Source organism: Musa acuminata, chromosome BXJ3-8, assembly GCF_036884655.1.
Source record: "Musa acuminata AAA Group cultivar baxijiao chromosome BXJ3-8, Cavendish_Baxijiao_AAA, whole genome shotgun sequence".
Classification (NCBI taxonomy): domain Eukaryota; kingdom Viridiplantae; phylum Streptophyta; class Magnoliopsida; order Zingiberales; family Musaceae; genus Musa; species Musa acuminata.
Genome location: NC_088356.1, coordinates 11,021,612 through 11,040,028, shown reverse-complemented (window position 1 = coordinate 11,040,028; position 18,417 = coordinate 11,021,612). Strand labels below are relative to the sequence as shown.

General features: G+C 45.6%; 1 protein-coding gene across 1 annotated transcript; it reads right to left on the bottom strand.

Moving 5' to 3' along the window:
- Positions 1-2,268: 2,268 nt before the first annotated feature.
- Positions 2,269-4,648, bottom strand: LOC135644364 (lysine histidine transporter-like 8). The gene is made up of 5 exons (XM_065161871.1): positions 3,944-4,648; positions 3,735-3,868; positions 3,223-3,650; positions 3,001-3,132; positions 2,269-2,921 (listed from the first exon to the last, which is right to left on the bottom strand). The coding sequence occupies exons 1-5, from the start codon at positions 4,579-4,581 to the stop codon at positions 2,436-2,438; spliced, it is 1,818 nt and encodes a 605-aa protein (XP_065017943.1). The 5' UTR covers positions 4,582-4,648; the 3' UTR covers positions 2,269-2,435.
- Positions 4,649-18,417: the final 13,769 nt, after the last annotated feature.

Genomic DNA, 18,417 nt, shown 5'->3' with positions numbered 1-18,417 from the left:
GCACAGAGATATGCAGCTTTACACAATTCACAGGTCTTTTCCTTCAACGAAGACCTCATTTTGCCAACAACCCACCTCATGTGACACTGATCTGCACCACCACCTCTTCCTCCCTGATCATTGTCATCGCTGCAGATTTCTAGTTGCTCACACATTTTGGTACATATCTTCCATATGTCCTCATCATCTACCTCTGATGCTCCAATTACTGTTCCCGTAGGGAACCACAATACTTTCCCACATATAGGCCTTATCTCCCTAAATGCAACAACTCTTATCCCCTTCAAATTATCCAACGGTGGCAACTACGCATCCTGGCATGCTCAATTATCTAATCTACTATTTGGCTATGATCTTCTAGGCTATGTCGATGGCTCTCTTCATTGTCCATCGACGATGCTCAACATCCCAAGCACTCCTAGTCTAGTACCAAATCCGGACCACAAACTATGGTTATGCTAGGATCGTCTCATCCTTCATGCAATTCAAGCATCGATCGCTGGTTCCCTCGCCCTACTCATTTCTTCATATGACACTGCTGCCGAAGCTTGGTGCAAGTTACAAATCGCCCTGGCCAATCATTCGCGCACTCACATGCTTAGTCTCCTATCCAGTCTCATGAAGATAAAATAAGAGGGAAGTACTGTTGCTGATTATCTATATAACATAAAGATTATCATCGATAACTTAGCCTTGATAGGTCATTCCCTCAATGATGAAGAAGTTACTATTCATATCCTCAATGGCCTAGGAGATGAGTACAAGGAATTAACAGCAACAATACAAGCACGTGATCCACCAGTGTCATTCGAAGAACTCTACGACAAGTTGATTGACTTTGAGATATATCTAAAGCACGAGGACAAATTGCTAGGACCATCCATCATCACTGCTCAAGTCAATAAAAAATCTACAAGGGGAAATCTGTATAACAAGACTATCAACAAAGGTTTGACTAGGATACCTTCTGACCCTATGAGCTCCAAACAAACCATCCATCCTCCTCATCATCAACATTCCAATCACAACAACCAAGGTGGCTACTTCAATCATCAGCAGTCCTGACACCCTCAACACACAAACCAACAAAGAGTTGTTTGCCAACTATGTGATAAAGTCGATTATTTTGCAAAGGGCTGTCAATCTTGACCCAGACTTCCTGCTCAATCACATTGGCCTCAAGTAAATCTCATGACTACTCCAAACACTAGTGATCACCTTTGATCTCTAGAACTTGTCCATCCACAACAACTATAGTGGAAATAAGGATATCATCATCGGTGACGGTAAAAGAATTCCTATTACTCATACTGGTTCCATACTGTTTAATTCACCTACTACAACTTTTACACTTGATGATGTTTTGTGTATACTTTACATTAAACGTAATCTCATTTATGTTTTTCTCAATTTTGTAAACAAAATAATACCTCCATTGAATTATTTCCCAACTCTTTTTTGGTCAAGAATTTGAGCATGGGGGCATCCTTGATCCAAGGTCAGAGTAAGGACAATGTTTATAAATGGTCGTCAGTTCCACAAATAAACCAGCCCATGATATGCTACTCTCTACAACAACACCATGATCGATATAAAAAATGCTTATGATGTCCATGATGATTGTGCAATAAAAAATGCTTGAGACACTCCTTATGATGACGACACGATCAACACGACCCAAGTGCTCTCTACAACGTCAGCATGGCCTATATCCTTTAGGCGTCTCCAAAGCACAATATATCCTTAGTGGACAAGAGCATTTGAAGTATTTAATGCATCCTTCTTAAACAAGAGCATCTTAATATTCAATGCATAACTCATAAACATAAACATCTCAAATGTGTGATATTCAATATAGGAAGATTGACATGTTCGAGGTAGATTAGGTGGTGACATGAACTTGAGTATTAGAGGGATCATGTCGAAAACCTCGTTCAACCTCAATCTTCGTATAGGTTAGTTGCAGGATGAGCATTTGAATCCACATTCATTCTAAAATGAGCGTTGAGTCTTCGAATTGGTCACATCAAATTTTTGTGCACATGGATCTAAACCAAATTTAGCTGATCTAAACATAACTTATAGCTACTCTATCGATCATCACAAATAAATAATTTATATATTAATGATAAGGATATTTAGTCGTACAATACATAGTTAAGAAGTAAGAGAACCAAGGATTTATAAGTCCCCTCTATCATTTTTACCCTTAGAGATATCTTTTTAGATTAACTGTGCGGGGATATGTAAACAGGGCAATTTCTCATCGATCACATAAATGTTGTCATATCAGTCGGATAAATTGAATGATATAGTGTCACATGGGCTTTGTATGATCAGAAGAATCATGACTGCTGGGTGTACAAACAAAACCATGGAGAACTGTGGACGCCATTGATGCTCTGTTTATGTTCTTGATCTTCTGCTCTTGATCTTTACTGAGGCTTGAAGAAACGTACGTCGATGCCTGTCTTCACCAGGTTCCATACGCCTGAGATCGTCAAGATGAGACTCAGGACCATGCCGGCGCTGCCCAGCACCCAGTTGATGTACCACATGGCGCTGTATCGTTCGGGTTTCTTGACGAGAATCCACATGAAGCATGGGTAAGCGAGGGTGACGGGCAATGCCATTCCCCCGATGAGGCCGGCGAGATCGGATAAGAAGGGGAAGGCCACGGCCATGAAGTAGGAGATGCCGGCGAAGAACGCTCGGAAGGCGGAGCGAAGCCAGCGCGGGCAGGGCCTGTTCTTCTTCTTGGTGTATCCCGCCTCCATGCTGTCGAAGATGGGCATGGCGTAGATCTGGAAGCAGCTGAGGCAGTTGACGACGACGAGCAACGCCGTCAAGCCCAGAAGAATTCTGGAGGTGTCCTTGCCGTGGAACGCGTACAGAGCAGTCAGCATCCCGTTCGAAGGTATCTGCCACCCACACCGAACATATATCAGAAGCCTCCTCACAGTAGTCAATGAGAACATCATGTGTTTCTTCTGGATTTACCATGTTGCCGTAAGCCCAGAAACCACCGATTGCTATGGGGTACAAACAGAATGCTATTATCAGGTATGCTGCCTTCACTCCTCTCCACATCGGCACCCGGGAAGGATGCTTCAGACTTGACGGCATCGTCGCCTGAAGAAGAAGATGATGATGATGATGGCGATGAAGAAGAAGAAGAGAGGAGGAGGAGGAGGAGGAGGAGGAGGAGGAGGGTGACATCACCTGGATCTCGAGAACAAGATTGTGGCCTCTGAAAGCAAAGGCAATTATTCCCAGAGCATTTAGGATTCCCAGCACTCGGTCGACATCGGATTTGGCTTCAACCGGGTGGTAGGAGACTCCGGGTAGCCTGCCCTTGCTCACGGAGATGACCCAAATCAAGGTGCAGTAGGTGACGGCGGTGACGGAGCCGATCAGAGAAACTCCCGCTATGGAGTTGAGGTTGGGGAGCTGCGACAGGACCCCCGCGAGGCAGGTGAAGACCAGGTACCATTCTGCGGCCGTCAGTGGCTTGGAATCGCACGTTGCGCCGCAGACGATCTCGAAGAAGAGCTTCATGGCTCCCCCACCCACGATTATGATGGCAGTGCATATCCCAGCCGAGAGATAGAAGATGGGAAACAGGGCCAGCCATTTCCCCAGCTTCGCACCTGAGAAGATACACAGCAAGCAGCAGGGTGATGCGGCCGTCGAAGTGATGGTTCGGAAGTGCGAGTTAGGGAGGCTCAGCTCACCGAAGGTGGCTTCCGCCAAATGCATGTATCTGCAGTAGCGAGTTCCGGGGACTGATTCGTGGAGTTGGACGAGCAACCAGAGCGTGTAGAGTTGCCAGGCAAATGCCACGGACAAGCACAGAATTCCCCATGTCCTGAGAAAATTAGCGAAGGCTTAGTGATGTCTGGGAATCGAGCACGGGCGTCTGTGTTTTAGGAATCGTACGTACCAGCCGAGGAAGGTGAAGGCGAGGGGTAAAACCAGGGCTTGGAAACCTATACCGGAGCTGAGGGTGTGGAAGGCAGAGTAGTAGGCGTTGCCGTTGCGGGACTCGGTGATGGGGAGCCAGGCGTCGTGGGGGTCGAGCTTGGTGAGATGGCCGATGTCCTCCAGGTACGCCCGCATGTTGACGATGGCCCGGCGCATGGGGCTGGCGAGCGGCGTCCGCGCGAACCGCGGCGTCCGTGGCGTCCGTGGCGTCGCGGAATGGAGCAGCGGAGACCTCGTGAGAGAGGGGGAGTGGAGCTGGGACGGCGGCGCAGACACCGGCGGCCGCGGCGTGGCAGGGATGGAGTGCAGCTCGCTCGCCCTCGGCGTCTGGGACGTCGGCGAATGGAGCAGCGGCGACCTCGTGAGCGAGGGGGAGTGGAGCTGCGACGGCGGCCCCGATACCGGCGGCCGTGGCGTGGCGGGGATGGAGTGCAGCTCGCTCGGCCTCGGCGTCTGGGGCGTCGGCGAGTGGAGCATCGGCGACCTCGTGAGCGAGGGCGAGTGGAGCTGGGACGGCGGCCCCGACACCGGCGGCCGTGGGGTCTTGGGGATGGAGAGCAGCTCGCTCATCTCCTTCACCTCCTCCGCCTCCTCCATGGCTTGCCTTCCTCCGCTCTGTTTCTGCCCTCGTGGTCGTACTGAGTTGGTAGGGAAATGCAGGATTTAAGCGGAAGGGGGGGAGGGGGTTGGTGAGCCATAGCTGCTCGCCTGCCGCCGAGGACCACAAAAAGCTTCTCGCCAATGCTTTGCTTTGCCGGTGGCTGTTGGCAGTTGACTTACGCAGCCACCACGGTCAAAGGAAGTGAAGCGGTCCCACATCAGACGAAGCCGACGCCGTGGCAGACAGGGAGAAGAGATCACGCTGATGGATTTGCCGGGTTACCGGATGGTGGCTGGCTCGTCTCACTAACCCGACCCTGACCATGTGTGAAACAGAGGACCCGGAAGTCAAATGCCAATTATGACTTGGGTATTTAGGAAGCAGACCGGATGGATTTGAAGCATGTGGCGGCCATCGCATTGATATGATGATTAGCCGTGGTAGGTGGTGATTTAGTAATACGTCTAACATAGCTTGGTGGATTTGGTTGAGGAATCGGGTCGGATTTGGATCCGATAAGCTGGTCGATGTAGCCTGAATGTGAAATGAAAGTAACTTGCTTTGGCGGCACCAAACAACAGAGAAGTGAGTTTTCATTTAAAGTGAAATGGAAAGGACAATATTGTCGACATAATTAATGCTATAAATTACAATAAACTAACCTTGTAATAAATAATGGATGCGGACCCCGGTGGCTATAAAGAAAGGCTGAGGTTGGTGGATATTCTGATCATGTTAGCTGAATTATATATATGACGATTTTTTTTGGAAAGTCATCTTTTTTGACTTTTCTTAGAAGGTGCCTTTGCTTTTATTTTTTTAGATTATTTTCTTATTTTCACTTGTCATTGTTCGTCATTTGTCGTTCGTCGTTCCTTACAACCTCCATTCTGTTGTGAGGTTTTATCATCTTCACGTTGCTTACGATGACCCTGATGTCATCCTTGCTACCTCTGTGAGGCCCTTCATTGTTGTTCTCATCCCCTCCGTTTAATCCTTACTGCCTCATCACTATTCTTCTTAGTCCCGCATGGCCCCTCGTCGTTGTCCTCACAGTTATCTTTGTACCTATTCGATAAACCTAAGGTCGTGACCGCGTGGTCGATATAGCTCAGTCCGATTGTCGATGTCTAGGATCGTCTTGGGGATGAAGGTCTCACCTGATCGGGTGGAGATGCACCTCTTTCACGTGCTCGTCCGTCTTTGTCGACCCCGGATTCCTGCACACAGGCCTGGGTCGGGATGAGGGGTGATCCCGACTTAGGTCCCTCCAAAGCTCAAGTCAATAGTCTACCGATGTTTCAGATGCCCCTCATCAGATGTTAGCGATGGGCTTTTATCATAGCTCCTGGGGGTCAACCGTACGCGGCCTTTGTCGACGGTTGACCTCTTGAGCTGTGAACGTACCTTCGGGTGTCCACCGCCCGGGATACGTGAGATGGTGTCATGCGACGCTGTCTTGGGCTTCCCGGAGCGTCCTCGTTGCGGCGGGGCTGGTCGGTGCGACACCAAATGCGCGGGGAGAGGACAACCGTCATCCTGGATTTATGGTGGTGCATCTGACGTGGCACTGCGTCCTCCTCCCAAGGCCTCGTACTCAGGCTGACGTGGCGGGGATTGAGTCCTCATGGGGTAATCCATGATATGCCCTATTACCTCTCCCCCCTCCAACAAGTCATGCCTCGGGGTCCTTGTGAGGAGCTGAGGGCGCGATTGGGTTGATAAAGCTACGAAGAGTAGCAATTGGGCGAGGCGTTGCTCATGAAACCACTGGTTGAATTGTGTGACTCGGGCAAAGACTGATCCTGCTAGTCGAGTTACTCAACTCGGGCATTGGATGGACCGATTTGACGAGGCGTTGTGTGGCTTGGGCAAAGACTAATCCTATTGGCCAAGCTACTCAACTTGGGCATTGGATGGACTGATTGGACGATGCGTTGCTCGTGCAACTACTGGCCAAGTTGCGCGACTCAGGCAAAGGTTGATCTTGCTAAGACTGATCATGCGAGCTGAGCTACTCAACTCGGGCACTAGATGGACTAATTGGATGAGGCGTTGCTCGTGCGACTACTGGCCGAGTTGCGTGGCTCGGGCAAAGGTTGATCATACTAAGACTAAGAGCCGAGCTACTCAACTTGGGCACTGGATGGACTGATTGGACGAGGCGTTGCTTGTGTGACTACTAGCTAAGTTGCGCGACTCGGGCAAAGGCTGATTCCGCTGGCCGAGCTACTCAACTCGGGCACTGGATGGACTGATTGGACGAGGCGTTGCTCGTGCGACTACTAGCCGAGTTATGTGGCTTGAGTAAAGACTGATCCTGCTAGCCGAGCTACTCAACTCGAGCATTAGATGGACAAATTTGACGAGGCATTGCGTGGCTTGGGCAAAGACTAATCCTATTGGCCAAGCTACTCAACTTAGGCACTGGATGGACTAATTGGATGAGGTGTTGCTCATACGACTACTGGCCAAGTTACGTGGCTCGGGCAAAGGTTAAACCTGCTAAGACTGATCCTATGAGCCGAGCTACTCAACTCGGGCACTGGATGGACTGATTGGACGAGGCGTTGCTCATGCGACTACTGGCCGAGTTACACGGCTTGGGCAAAGGTTGATCCTGATAAGACTGATCCTGCGAGCTGAGCTACTCAACTTGGGCACTGGATGGACTGATTGGACAAGCGTTGCTCGTGCGACTACTGGCTGAGTTGCACGACTCGGGCAAAGGCTGATCCTGCTAGCCGAGCTACTCAACTCGGGCACTGGATGGACTGATTGGATGAGGCATTGCTCGTGCGACTACTAGCTGAGTTATGCGGCCTGAGTAAAGACTGATCTTGCTGGCCGAGCTACTTAACTCGGGCACTGGATGGACTAATTGGACAAGGTGTTGCTCCTGCGACTACTGGCCAAGTTGTGCGGCTTGGGCAAAGACTGATCCTGTTGGCCCAACTACTCAACTCGGGCACCAGATGTACTGATTTAATGAGGCATTGTGTAGCTTAGGTAAAGACTGATCCTACTGGCCGAGCTACTCAGCTCGGGCACTGGATGGACTGATTGGACAAGGCATTGCTCGTGCGACTACTGTTAGGATCGAGAGCACTAAGAGGGGGGGGGGGGGGTGAATTAGTGCAGCGGAAATCTTACAGCGATTAAAACCAAAATCTGCGTTCGTTCAATAAAAACTATTATGATGCAAAAGCTAATTCTCAGTTTGTATCTAAGTGCAGTTTGCGTCTAAGCGCAGATTGCGTCTAAGCGCAGTTTGTGTCTAAACACAGTTTGCGTCTAAGCGCAGATTGCGTCTAAGCGCAGTTTACGTCTAAACGCAGATTTACGTCTAAACGCAGTTTTACGTCTAAACGCAGATTTACGTCTAAACGCAGTTTTACGTCTAAACGCAGATTTACGTCTAAACTCAGATTTACGTCTAAACGCAGTTTTACGTCTAAACGCAGATTTACGTCTAAACGCAGTTTTACGTCTAAACGCAGATTTACGTCTAAACTCAGTTTACGTCTAAAACGTCTTTACACAGTTTGAGCAGTTTTACGTCTAAACTCAATTTTACGTCTAGACGCAGTTTCAAAGGGATCTGAACTTTAGAAACTCATAAAAGCGCAGAAGACAGTTTTGTAGAATCAAGGCGTAAACGTAAACTGCGATGTAAATATCGTACGAAAATGCTGGTTTACGTCTGAAAGCATATTCGGACAGATCAGCACTTAAAAACTTGTTCGTGAAGGCGTAGAAGACAGTTTTGCAGAATTAAAACGTAAACGTAAACTGTAATGTACGAAAACACCGATTTGCGTCTGAATGCAGATTCGGAAAGAACAACACTTAGAACTTGTTCGTAAAAGCGTAGAGAGCAGTAGTTATGAAGGAGATTTGTAGTAATGATAGAGTGCTCAAAATAAACGCAAACCAGAGATTTAGAGTGGTTCGGTCAGTCTTGACCTACTCCACTTTTGGCTTCCTCCACCGACGAGGTCACCGACGTCAACTAGAGGCCTTCCTTCAATAGGCGAAGGCCAATTGCCCTTTTACAGTTTCTCTCCTTTTGACAGGCTTAGGAGACAACCTTTACAGACCTTTCTCTCCTCACTTTACAACTCAAAAACTTGAAGAACAGAAGGAGGAGACTTAAAGGCTTTACAACACTTTTGAGCTCTTAGAATCACAGAAAAGATCAATATTTCGGTGTTGGTCTGTATCTTTTCAGTGCTAAATGGGTGAGGTATTTATAGGCCCCAACCCAATTCAAATTTGGAGCTCAAAACGATCAAATCCCGGAATTCCGGGATCAGGCGGTTGCACCTCTTGACTGGAGAGGTTGCACCGCCTGGCAAAGCTCGAAGACTGAGCTCAGGCGGTGCCACCTCTCTGTCAGGGAGGTTGCACCGCCCAGTCTTGCTCGAAGACTGATTTCAGGCGGTGCCACCTCCCGGCTGTGGAGGTTGCACCGCCCAGTCTCGCTGGGAGGCTTAGCCCAGGCGGTGCCACCTCTTGGCCTAGGCGGTTGCACCTCCTGGTGCAATCAGGGTCCGAATGGTTAGCTCCATTCGGCCCAATTTCAGTCTTTCAGGGGCCCAATTGCCCCAAGATTAAGCTAATGGGATCACCTCCCATTTTCCAACTTAATCAACGTGCTAACTACGATTAGATCTAAGACAATTTCTGCAGCTTTGCTTCGGTGCGTCAATCGCTCCTTCCGGCGAGTTTCCGGCGAACTTCCGTCGATCATCCGATGAACCCTCGGTGATGCTCCTGCGGACTTCCGGCAAACTCCTGGACTTTGCGACGATCCACTTGGCAAGTTCCGACGAGCTTCGCTTGGCAAGCTTCTGGACTTCTCGGATCTGTTCTCGCAGAACCTCCGACGACCGTCCGAACTTCCGTCGAACTCTCGAACTTCCAACGTGATCATGAACTTGACTCCAGCGCAACTCCTGCTGCTTGTCTAACTTTCATCGTAGTTAATCCTGCACACTTATCTCAACACATAGATTAGACAACAAATGACAATTGACTTCATCATCAAAATCCGAGATTCAACAATCTCCCCCTTTTTGATGATGACAATCAATTGATAATGGAGTTATCCTTAACTCCCCCTGTCTATATGCCATAGTTGAGATAAGTCAACCTTGAATTCAAGACCTAAGAATTCAAGTGACGTATTGATAAGTTAGATCAGTTAAACTTATCAATACTCCCATCATGATACTCATCATGATGTATCTCTTCAAGGATGATGTCAAGGCTTGACATACATCATCAAGTTTGTATGATTGTGTTTGTAACTATTCATCATGTAGTTTGAACATTATCATATAAAGCTGTGAAGCACTATTACATGATGCACACATTTGAAATATTCTAGCAAGTTTTGCATTTTCTTCACATGATAAGATATCAACTCAAGGCATAACGCAAACTTTAGCACATGTTCATATATCTCTTGGTGATGCAAGGATGGCATAATCATAGCAGTGTGTTTATAGCATCACTCATAGTATTTCTAATCATGGCAGTGTTTATCAATTCATATATCTCCCCCTTTGTCATCAACAAAAAGCATAGTAATTATGATACCAGGAAAATAATAATAGCAAGCTTATAGAGGAATTTTACATAGATTGCTTTAAATACTTCTTCCCCTTTTTGTTATAATCCATTGTCTATGTAAAGATTTTGCAGGATGGAATACATACACATGAATCACTTCATCAAATTTATTTCAGAAACTTATTTTTCATGAAAGTGTACGAGAAAATCTGGTGTATAGCATTCGAATAAATAAGATGCATTCGGATAAGATTTTGTTGCAGATTTTCACATATAATCATGGAAACATGGCAATCAAGTGATTTGATCATTTAATAAAGTCCGAAAAATAATTTTAACAAATTTATCTATTCGGACACATCAACATTCCTAATTCTGAATCAAAGCACAAGGTTTTCAAAACTTTTAGTTTCAAAGCACAACATTCTTAATTTGGACACATCACATACCAAACAGTAATGATACCATAAAAATCTGAGATAACTTTTACCACAAGGTGCAAGATATATGTTTACCACGATAGATGTTTACAGCCAGCACATCAGAAGTGAGTAACATAAGAAGTTTACAACAACAGCAGGTGTTCAACAAGTTCATTGATGAGGTGGAAAATTAAAGTGCCTAAACAAGGAGTCAAATTGACTATGAATTTGTTGCAGCTCAGATAGGATTTGATCTTGTCGTTGTTCAATCCGTTCTTGTCTCTGTTCGAATCAATCCATTCGAATCCCAATTTCTTCGATGGATGTATGAGTTTGCTCAACTGGATGTGTTTCCTCAAAGGGAAGGGTCGGAGGAGATTGGGTACCCCTAAATACTGGTGTTTCCGGTTCTGGTTCAGGTTGAGGGTGATCAGTCCTTCTAGGGATTCTAACCCAGTTACCGTTTCTATAGTAACATCTTAGTCGGTGAAGTAGATTTTTGTTTATTATGCTGAATCGATCTACTTTCATTACTTCTTCTTCTGGTGGTATTAGAATGTCGTAAGCTTTCATTATTCTTGTGATTATACCACCATATGGGAGCATCATATCTTTCTTAGATAATTCTAACATATTTTGTTGAATAAGATAACCAAGACAGATGTCATGTTCCTTCATGATTGAGTACATAGTTCCTAATTCTAATTGACTTATTTCATCATGATGGTATTGTTTAGGAAGAATTATACTAGTCATGATATAATGAAGTATCTTAGTGTTCAAAGGCAATAGATGTTCACAACTTTTAGGAACTAATGCTATGTTAGGATTGGCAAAGATTGTTCCTAAGGCTTCAACATAGGATGTTCCAATACTTTCATCATCCCATGATCCTCTAAAGTAAAGTCCTATGCTTTTTATGGGAATGCCTATCATATCACAAATGAACCTATCAGTGATTGAGATGTGTTGTCCTAAAAGATAGGTGGACATCCTTTCTTCATCATCTATTTGTATGTTATTGTAAAATAATCTAACTAGCCTAGGATAGATGGGTTCGTTAATCTGCAAGATTGGAAGTAGATCTAGGTTTGTAAACCATTGGATAGTTTCTAAGTCTCTTAGTTCATTTAGATCTACGTATTTTCCCTTACTGATACATCTAAGTTCGAAAGAGGGAAATTTTTCAGCATGGTATTTTGAATCGAAAAGAGTGAAATCAAACTCTTCTATTAATCTCCTCTTTCCCTTGTCCCTTGAGGATCTTCTAGATCCCATAACTACTGCTGTTTAGAGGGATGATGATGAGCAAGAGTAAATGAAGAACAAAACAGAATTTAAGGGCTTCTTAGAGAGTACCTTTGTGAAATCTTCAAGAGAAGGAAGGATTCTTGATGTTTTGCTCCGAAATGGAAGGTATTTGGACGGCTTAGAGGAGTGAAATGAGAATGGAGGAGACTTGGAAGAGCAGAGGAGGAAATGGGAGTGAGTTGGGGTCGGTTTCACCGTCGGCCCTAGTGTGGGTTTAAAAGGCAGAGTTGCGGGCGGTTGCACCTCTGGCTGGAGCGGTGCAACCTCTGGCAACCCGTGGTAGCTGGAGGTGCCACCGCCAGCTGGAGAGGTGCCACCGCCTACAGCCAGTGAGCACCTAATGTGATTTGATCAGGGAGCCTTTGCCTTGAGGAGAGTTTTTTTTTTTTATTTCAGAGCAATTAAGTTTCTTACGTGATTTCGTATGAGTTTTTATTTAAGGAAGAAGCTCTTGTATGATCAAGATAGATCTTTTAACGTGCATATGTCATACGTATGTTGATAGTTTGTTTGGTATCCCTTTTAAGATCATGACATATTTAGTTTCTTCATGATACAAGAATTAATTCGTAGATGATAGTGTTAACGGGTTCGAAGATCAAGGGGATATGTGAATTTGGATATCATATGTTTCTAATAAGGTTGTATCCAAATCGTATTTGTGATTTCATAACTTCCACTTGTTACTTAAGCGTTGCGAGTTCCTTTTTGACTCTTGGCTTATGACTATCGAGAGTCAAGGAGCAGAATATTATTTCTTGCTCCGGCCTAAAATTTTTAATGTTTTTATAGGAAGGGATGATTTTTAGGAACCCATTTGCTTTTGGGTGCCTCATAAATAGATCTACATTTTCTATCATATTGCATAGAGTTTATCATGGTTCCTTTAGGAACCCAAATCAATTTGTTTGGACTTATTTTCTTGAATGGACAACAATGTGTCTTGTGTCCAGATTTGCAACAAAAGTTGCACTTGGTTTGGTGTTGAACATATAAGATGGAGCCTTTTATAAAAGTGGTTGGATTTAGGTGAGGACTTCTCACAAATCCAGTTCCACTTCTTTTAGGAACGTGACCCTTGTTTGCAAGGATCATGTTCAATGACTTGCTACCAACCTCGAATTTCTTCAAGGTGTCCTTGAGTAGCAGGTTTTCTTTTTGGAGAGTTTCTAGATCATGGCATTTTATGCATGGGCTTAAACTATCATGATGTTCAGCATTTAACTTATCAAAATTACAGATAAGACTATCATGCTCCTTTTTTAGCAATTTGTATTTACTACTGATAATCTTACACTCATCAAACAATTCATGGAAAGCATTTAATAATTCATCGAAAGATAAATCTGCATCTATTGAATTTGTTACCTCATCTTCGATGGCCATTAAGGCGTAATGAGCAACTTGCTCGGTGTTGGACTCCTCTTCTTCGGATGCGCTTGAGTCATCCCATGTTGCTTGAAGCGCTTTTTTCTTTGATGTTCTCTTCTTGACTTGGGGACAATCACTCTTGTAGTGTCCCGGCTTTTTGCATTCATAGCAGATTACTTGGTCCTTCTTGGGTTCAAGTTTATTTTTTGCATCATTTTTAAACTTGTTTCTTTTAAAGAACTTTTTAAACTTTCTTGTTAGAAGTGCCAAGTCATCATCACAGTCCTCATCACTTGAGTTTTCTCTCAAGTGGCATTCAGAAGTTTTGAGTGCCATATCCTTCCTGTTCTTTGGAAGGATGTCTTCTTGCTCTTCATGAGCTTTACAAGTCATTTCGTAGGTCATTAATGACCCGATTAGTTCTTCAAGAGGGAAATTTCGTAGATCTTTTGCCTCTTGAATAACAGTGACTTTAGGATCCCAACTCTTAGGAAGGGATCTTAGTATCTTGTTAACAAGCTCAAAATCCGAAAAGCTCTTTCCGAGTCCTTTTAGACCGTTGACGACATCCGTGAAACGGGTAAACATGTCGCCAATGGTTTCACTCGGTTTCATCCGAAAAAGTTTGAAAGAATGTAACAGCAAATTGATTTTTGACTCTTTTACTCTACTTGTGCCCTCATGGGTCACTTCGAGTGTGTGCCAAATATCAAATGCAGTTTCACAAGTTGAAACACGGTTAAACTCGTTTTCATCAAGTGCACAAAATAAGGCATTCATAGACTTTGCATTAAGAGCGAAAGCCTTCTTCTCCAAATCATTCCAATCGATCATTGGAAGAGAAGACTTCGAAAATCCGTTTTCGACAAGATTCCACAGTTCAAAATCCATAGAAATAAGAAAGATCCTCATTCGGGTCTTCCAATAGGTGTAGTCCGTCCCACTGAACATGGGTGGACGCGTAATAGAATGCCCCTCTTGGTTTCCGGCGTATGCCATTTCTCTTTGGGTTTTAATCCGTTAGAGAGTTAACCTTGCTCTGATACCAATTGTTAGGATCGAGAGCACTAAGAGGGGGGGAGGGGGGGGTGAATTAGTGCAGCGGAAATCTTACAGCGATTAAAACCAAAATCTGCGTTCGTTCAATAAAAACTATTATGATGCAAAAGCTAATTCTCAGTTTGTATCTAAGTGCAGTTTGCGTCTAAGCGCAGATTGCGTCTAAGCGCAGTTTGTGTCTAAACACAGTTTGCGTCTAAGCGCAGATTGCGTCTAAGCGCAGTTTACGTCTAAACGCAGATTTACGTCTAAACGCAGTTTTACGTCTAAACGCAGATTTACGTCTAAACGCAGTTTTACGTCTAAACGCAGATTTACGTCTAAACTCAGATTTACGTCTAAACGCAGTTTTACGTCTAAACGCAGATTTACGTCTAAACGCAGATTTACGTCTAAACTCAGTTTACGTCTAAAACGTCTTTACACAGTTTGAGCAATTTTACGTCTAAACTCAATTTTACGTCTAGACGCAGTTTCAAAGGGATCTGAACTTTAGAAACTCATAAAAGCGCAGAAGACAGCTTTGCAGAATCAAGGCGTAAACGTAAACTGCGATGTAAATATCGTACGAAAACGCTGGTTTACGTCTGAAAGCAGATTCGGACAGATCAGCACTTAAAAACTTGTTCGTGAAGGCGTAGAAGACAGTTTTGCAGAATTAAAACGTAAACGTAAACTGTAATGTACGAAAACACCGATTTACGTCTGAATGCAGATTCGGAAAGAACAGCACTTAGAACTTGTTCGTAAAAGCGCAGAGAGCAGTAGTTATGAAGGAGATTTGCAGTAATGATAGAGTGCTCAAAATAAACGCAAACCAGAGATTTAGAGTGGTTCGGTCAATCTTGACCTACTCCACTTTTGGCTTCCTCCACCGACGAGGTCACCGACGTCAACTAGAGGCCTTCCTTCAATAGGCGAAGGCCAACTGCCCTTTTACATTTTCTCTCCTTTTGACAGGCTCAGGAGACAACCTTTACAGACCTTTCTCTCCTCACTTTACAACTCAAAAACTTGAAGAACAGAAGGAGGAGACTTAAAGGCTTTACAACACTTTTGAGCTCTTAGATTCACAGAAAAGATCAATATTTCGGTGTTGGTCTGTATCTTTTCAGTGCTGAATGGGTGGGGTATTTATAGGCCCCAACCCAATTCAAATTTGGAGCTCAAAACGATCAAATCCCGGAATTCCGGGATCAGGCGGTTGCACCTCTTGACTGGAGAGGTTGCACCGCCTGGCAGAGCTCGAAGACTGAGCTCAGGCGGTGCCACCTCTCTATCAGGGAGGTTGCACCGCCCAGTCTTGCTCGAAGACTGAGCTCAGGCGGTGCCACCTCTCTGTCAGGGAGGTTGCACCACCCAGTCTTGCTCGAAGACTGAGCTCAGGCGGTGCCACCTCCCGGCTGGGGAGGTTGCACCGCCCAGTCTCGCTGGGAGGCTTAGCCCAAGCGGTGCCACCTCCTGGCCTAGGCGGTTGCACCTCCTGGTGCAATCAGGGTCCGAATGGTTAGCTCCATTCGGCCCAATTTCAGTCTTTCAGGGGCCCAATTGCCCCAAGATTAAGCTAATGGGATCACCTCCCATTTTCCAACTTAATCAATGTGCTAACTACGATTAGATCTAAGACAATTTCTGCAGCTTTGCTTCGGTGCGTCAATCGCTCCTTCCGGCGAGTTTCCGGCGAACTTCCGTCGTTCATCCGATGAACCCTCGGTGATGCTCCTGCGGACTTCCGGCAAACTCCTGGACTTTGCGACGATCCACTTGGCAAGTTCCGACGAGCTTCGCTTGGCAAGCTTCTGGACTTCTCGGATCTGTTCTCGCAGAACCTCCGACGACCGTCCGAACTTCCGTCGAACTCTCGAACTTCCAACGTGATCATGAACTTGACTCCGGCGCAACTCCTGCTGCTTGTCTAACTTTCATCGTAGTTAATCCTGCACACTTATCTCAACACATAGATTAGACAACAAATGACAATTGACTTCATCATCAAAATCCGAGATTCAATAACTACTGGCCGAGTTGCATGGCTCGGGCAAAGGCTGATCCTGCTAAGACTGATCCTGTTGGCCGAGCTACTCTACTCAGGCACTGGATGGACTGAGTGGATGAGGCATTGCTCATGCGACTATTGGTCGAGTTGTGCGGCACGGGAAAAGACTGATCCTACTGGCTGAGCTACTCAACTCGGGAACTAGATGGACTGATTGGACGAGGTGTTGCTCGTGCGACTATTGGCCAAGTTGTGCGGCCCGAGCAAAGACTGATCCTATTGGCCGAGCTACTCAACTCGGGCACTAGATAGACTGATTGGACAAGGCGTCGCTCGTGTGACTACTGGCCGAGTTGCACGGCTCGGGCAAAGGTTGATCCTGCTAAGACTGATCCTGTTGGCCGAGCTACTCAACTCGGGCATTGGACGGACTGATTGGACGAGGCGTCGCTCGTGCGACCACTGGCCGAGTTGCACGGCTCGAGCAGAACTGATCCTGTTGGCCAAGCTACATAACTCGGGCATTGGATGGACTGATTGGATGAGGCATTGCTCGTGCGACTACTGACCGAGTCGATACTTGGCCGAATTTGTTTGTGCTTTGTTGTATTATGTGTTTTTGGCGGCTTACGGGTTTTTGGCAGGAACCCGACGAATTTGGGGGGATATGAGGAGTTACGCTAGATTAGATGCTAAGATTACTTCTCACCTCGGGGAGCCCAAACGTCGATTGGTGGTGGCGGTTTTCTTCTTTATAAACCCTTAACTGTGAACTACGGTGGCATTGTTTAGTCGTCGTTTTTCTATTCATGCCTTGGATCGTTGCTCCTTACCAAAAAAGCTTATCGGAACTTCCCAAGAAGATCGTCATAAAGTCCAGGATCTTGCCGGGAGTCCGCCGGAGCATTGCCGAGAGTTCGTCAGATGTTCACCGGAAGCTCGCCGGAAGAGCAATTGACGCACCGGAACAAGAAGAGCTATGATCATGTCTTAATTATCATAGTTAGAGCGTAAATGAAGTTAGGATTGGGAGGTAATCCCACTAACTTAATTAGGGGCCAACTGGGCCCTTAACATGGCTGATTTAGGCTGGATTGAATAGCTCAATCAGCCCCTAAAAACATGGCCGGCGGTGGCACCGCCCAGAAGACCCAGACTTGGCGGTGGTACCGTCGGCAGTTATTGCTGCCAGCGATGGTACCGCCCCTGTCAGGCGGTGGTACCGCCAAAGCTCGGTCTCCGAGCTCTGTCAAGTGGTGATACCGCCCATACTAGGCGATGGTATCGCCTAGTGTCAGACTGCAGGCAGTAGTACCGCCAGGACCCCGAAAATCCGAGATTAGATACTTTTTGACTCCATTTTTGAAGCCATTGGGGCCTATAAAAACCCCACCCTTTTCTGCATGAAAGGGCACGAAAGCATTGAGATAATCTTGAGTTGTTGGGGTGTAAAAGTATTGTAAACAAGTGCTAGAGTTCTCCTCCTCCCTTTCTAAGTTTTGAGATCATTCAAGAGAGGTGTGAGATTTGTAAGGGTTCTCTCCTAAACCCGTGAAAAGGAGAAAGCGCTATAAAAGGTGATTGATCTTCACCTATTGAAGGAAGGCCTTTAGTGGACGCCGATGACCTCGTCGGAGGAGGAATCCGAAAGCGGATGTAGGTCACATTGACCGAACCACTCTAAAACTCGGTTTGCATTTACTTTGAGCAATTTACTTTTATAGCAAACTGCCTCTCCTCTTTACTGTGCTTTTACTACGCCTATGTCTCACATACGCTTTCAAGTAAACACTTTCCGAGATCGGTTTTAATCGTACGAAGATTTTACAAAACCGACGCTTTTTCATTTGTGCAATTTACATTACTGCAAATCTCCTTAATCTTCTCTTACACTTTTATGAAAAGCTTTCAAGTTCAAATTCTCTCCGCAATGGATTGAATCAAAACCATTTTCGTCGGAATCGATTTTAATCGAAACAAAATTTTTTGAATTCGGAAAGTTTTCCGCTGCACTAATTCACCCCCCCTCTTAGTGCCACTCTTGATCCTAACAATTGGTATCAGAGCAAGGTTCACTCTCGTTTGGTTTAAAACCC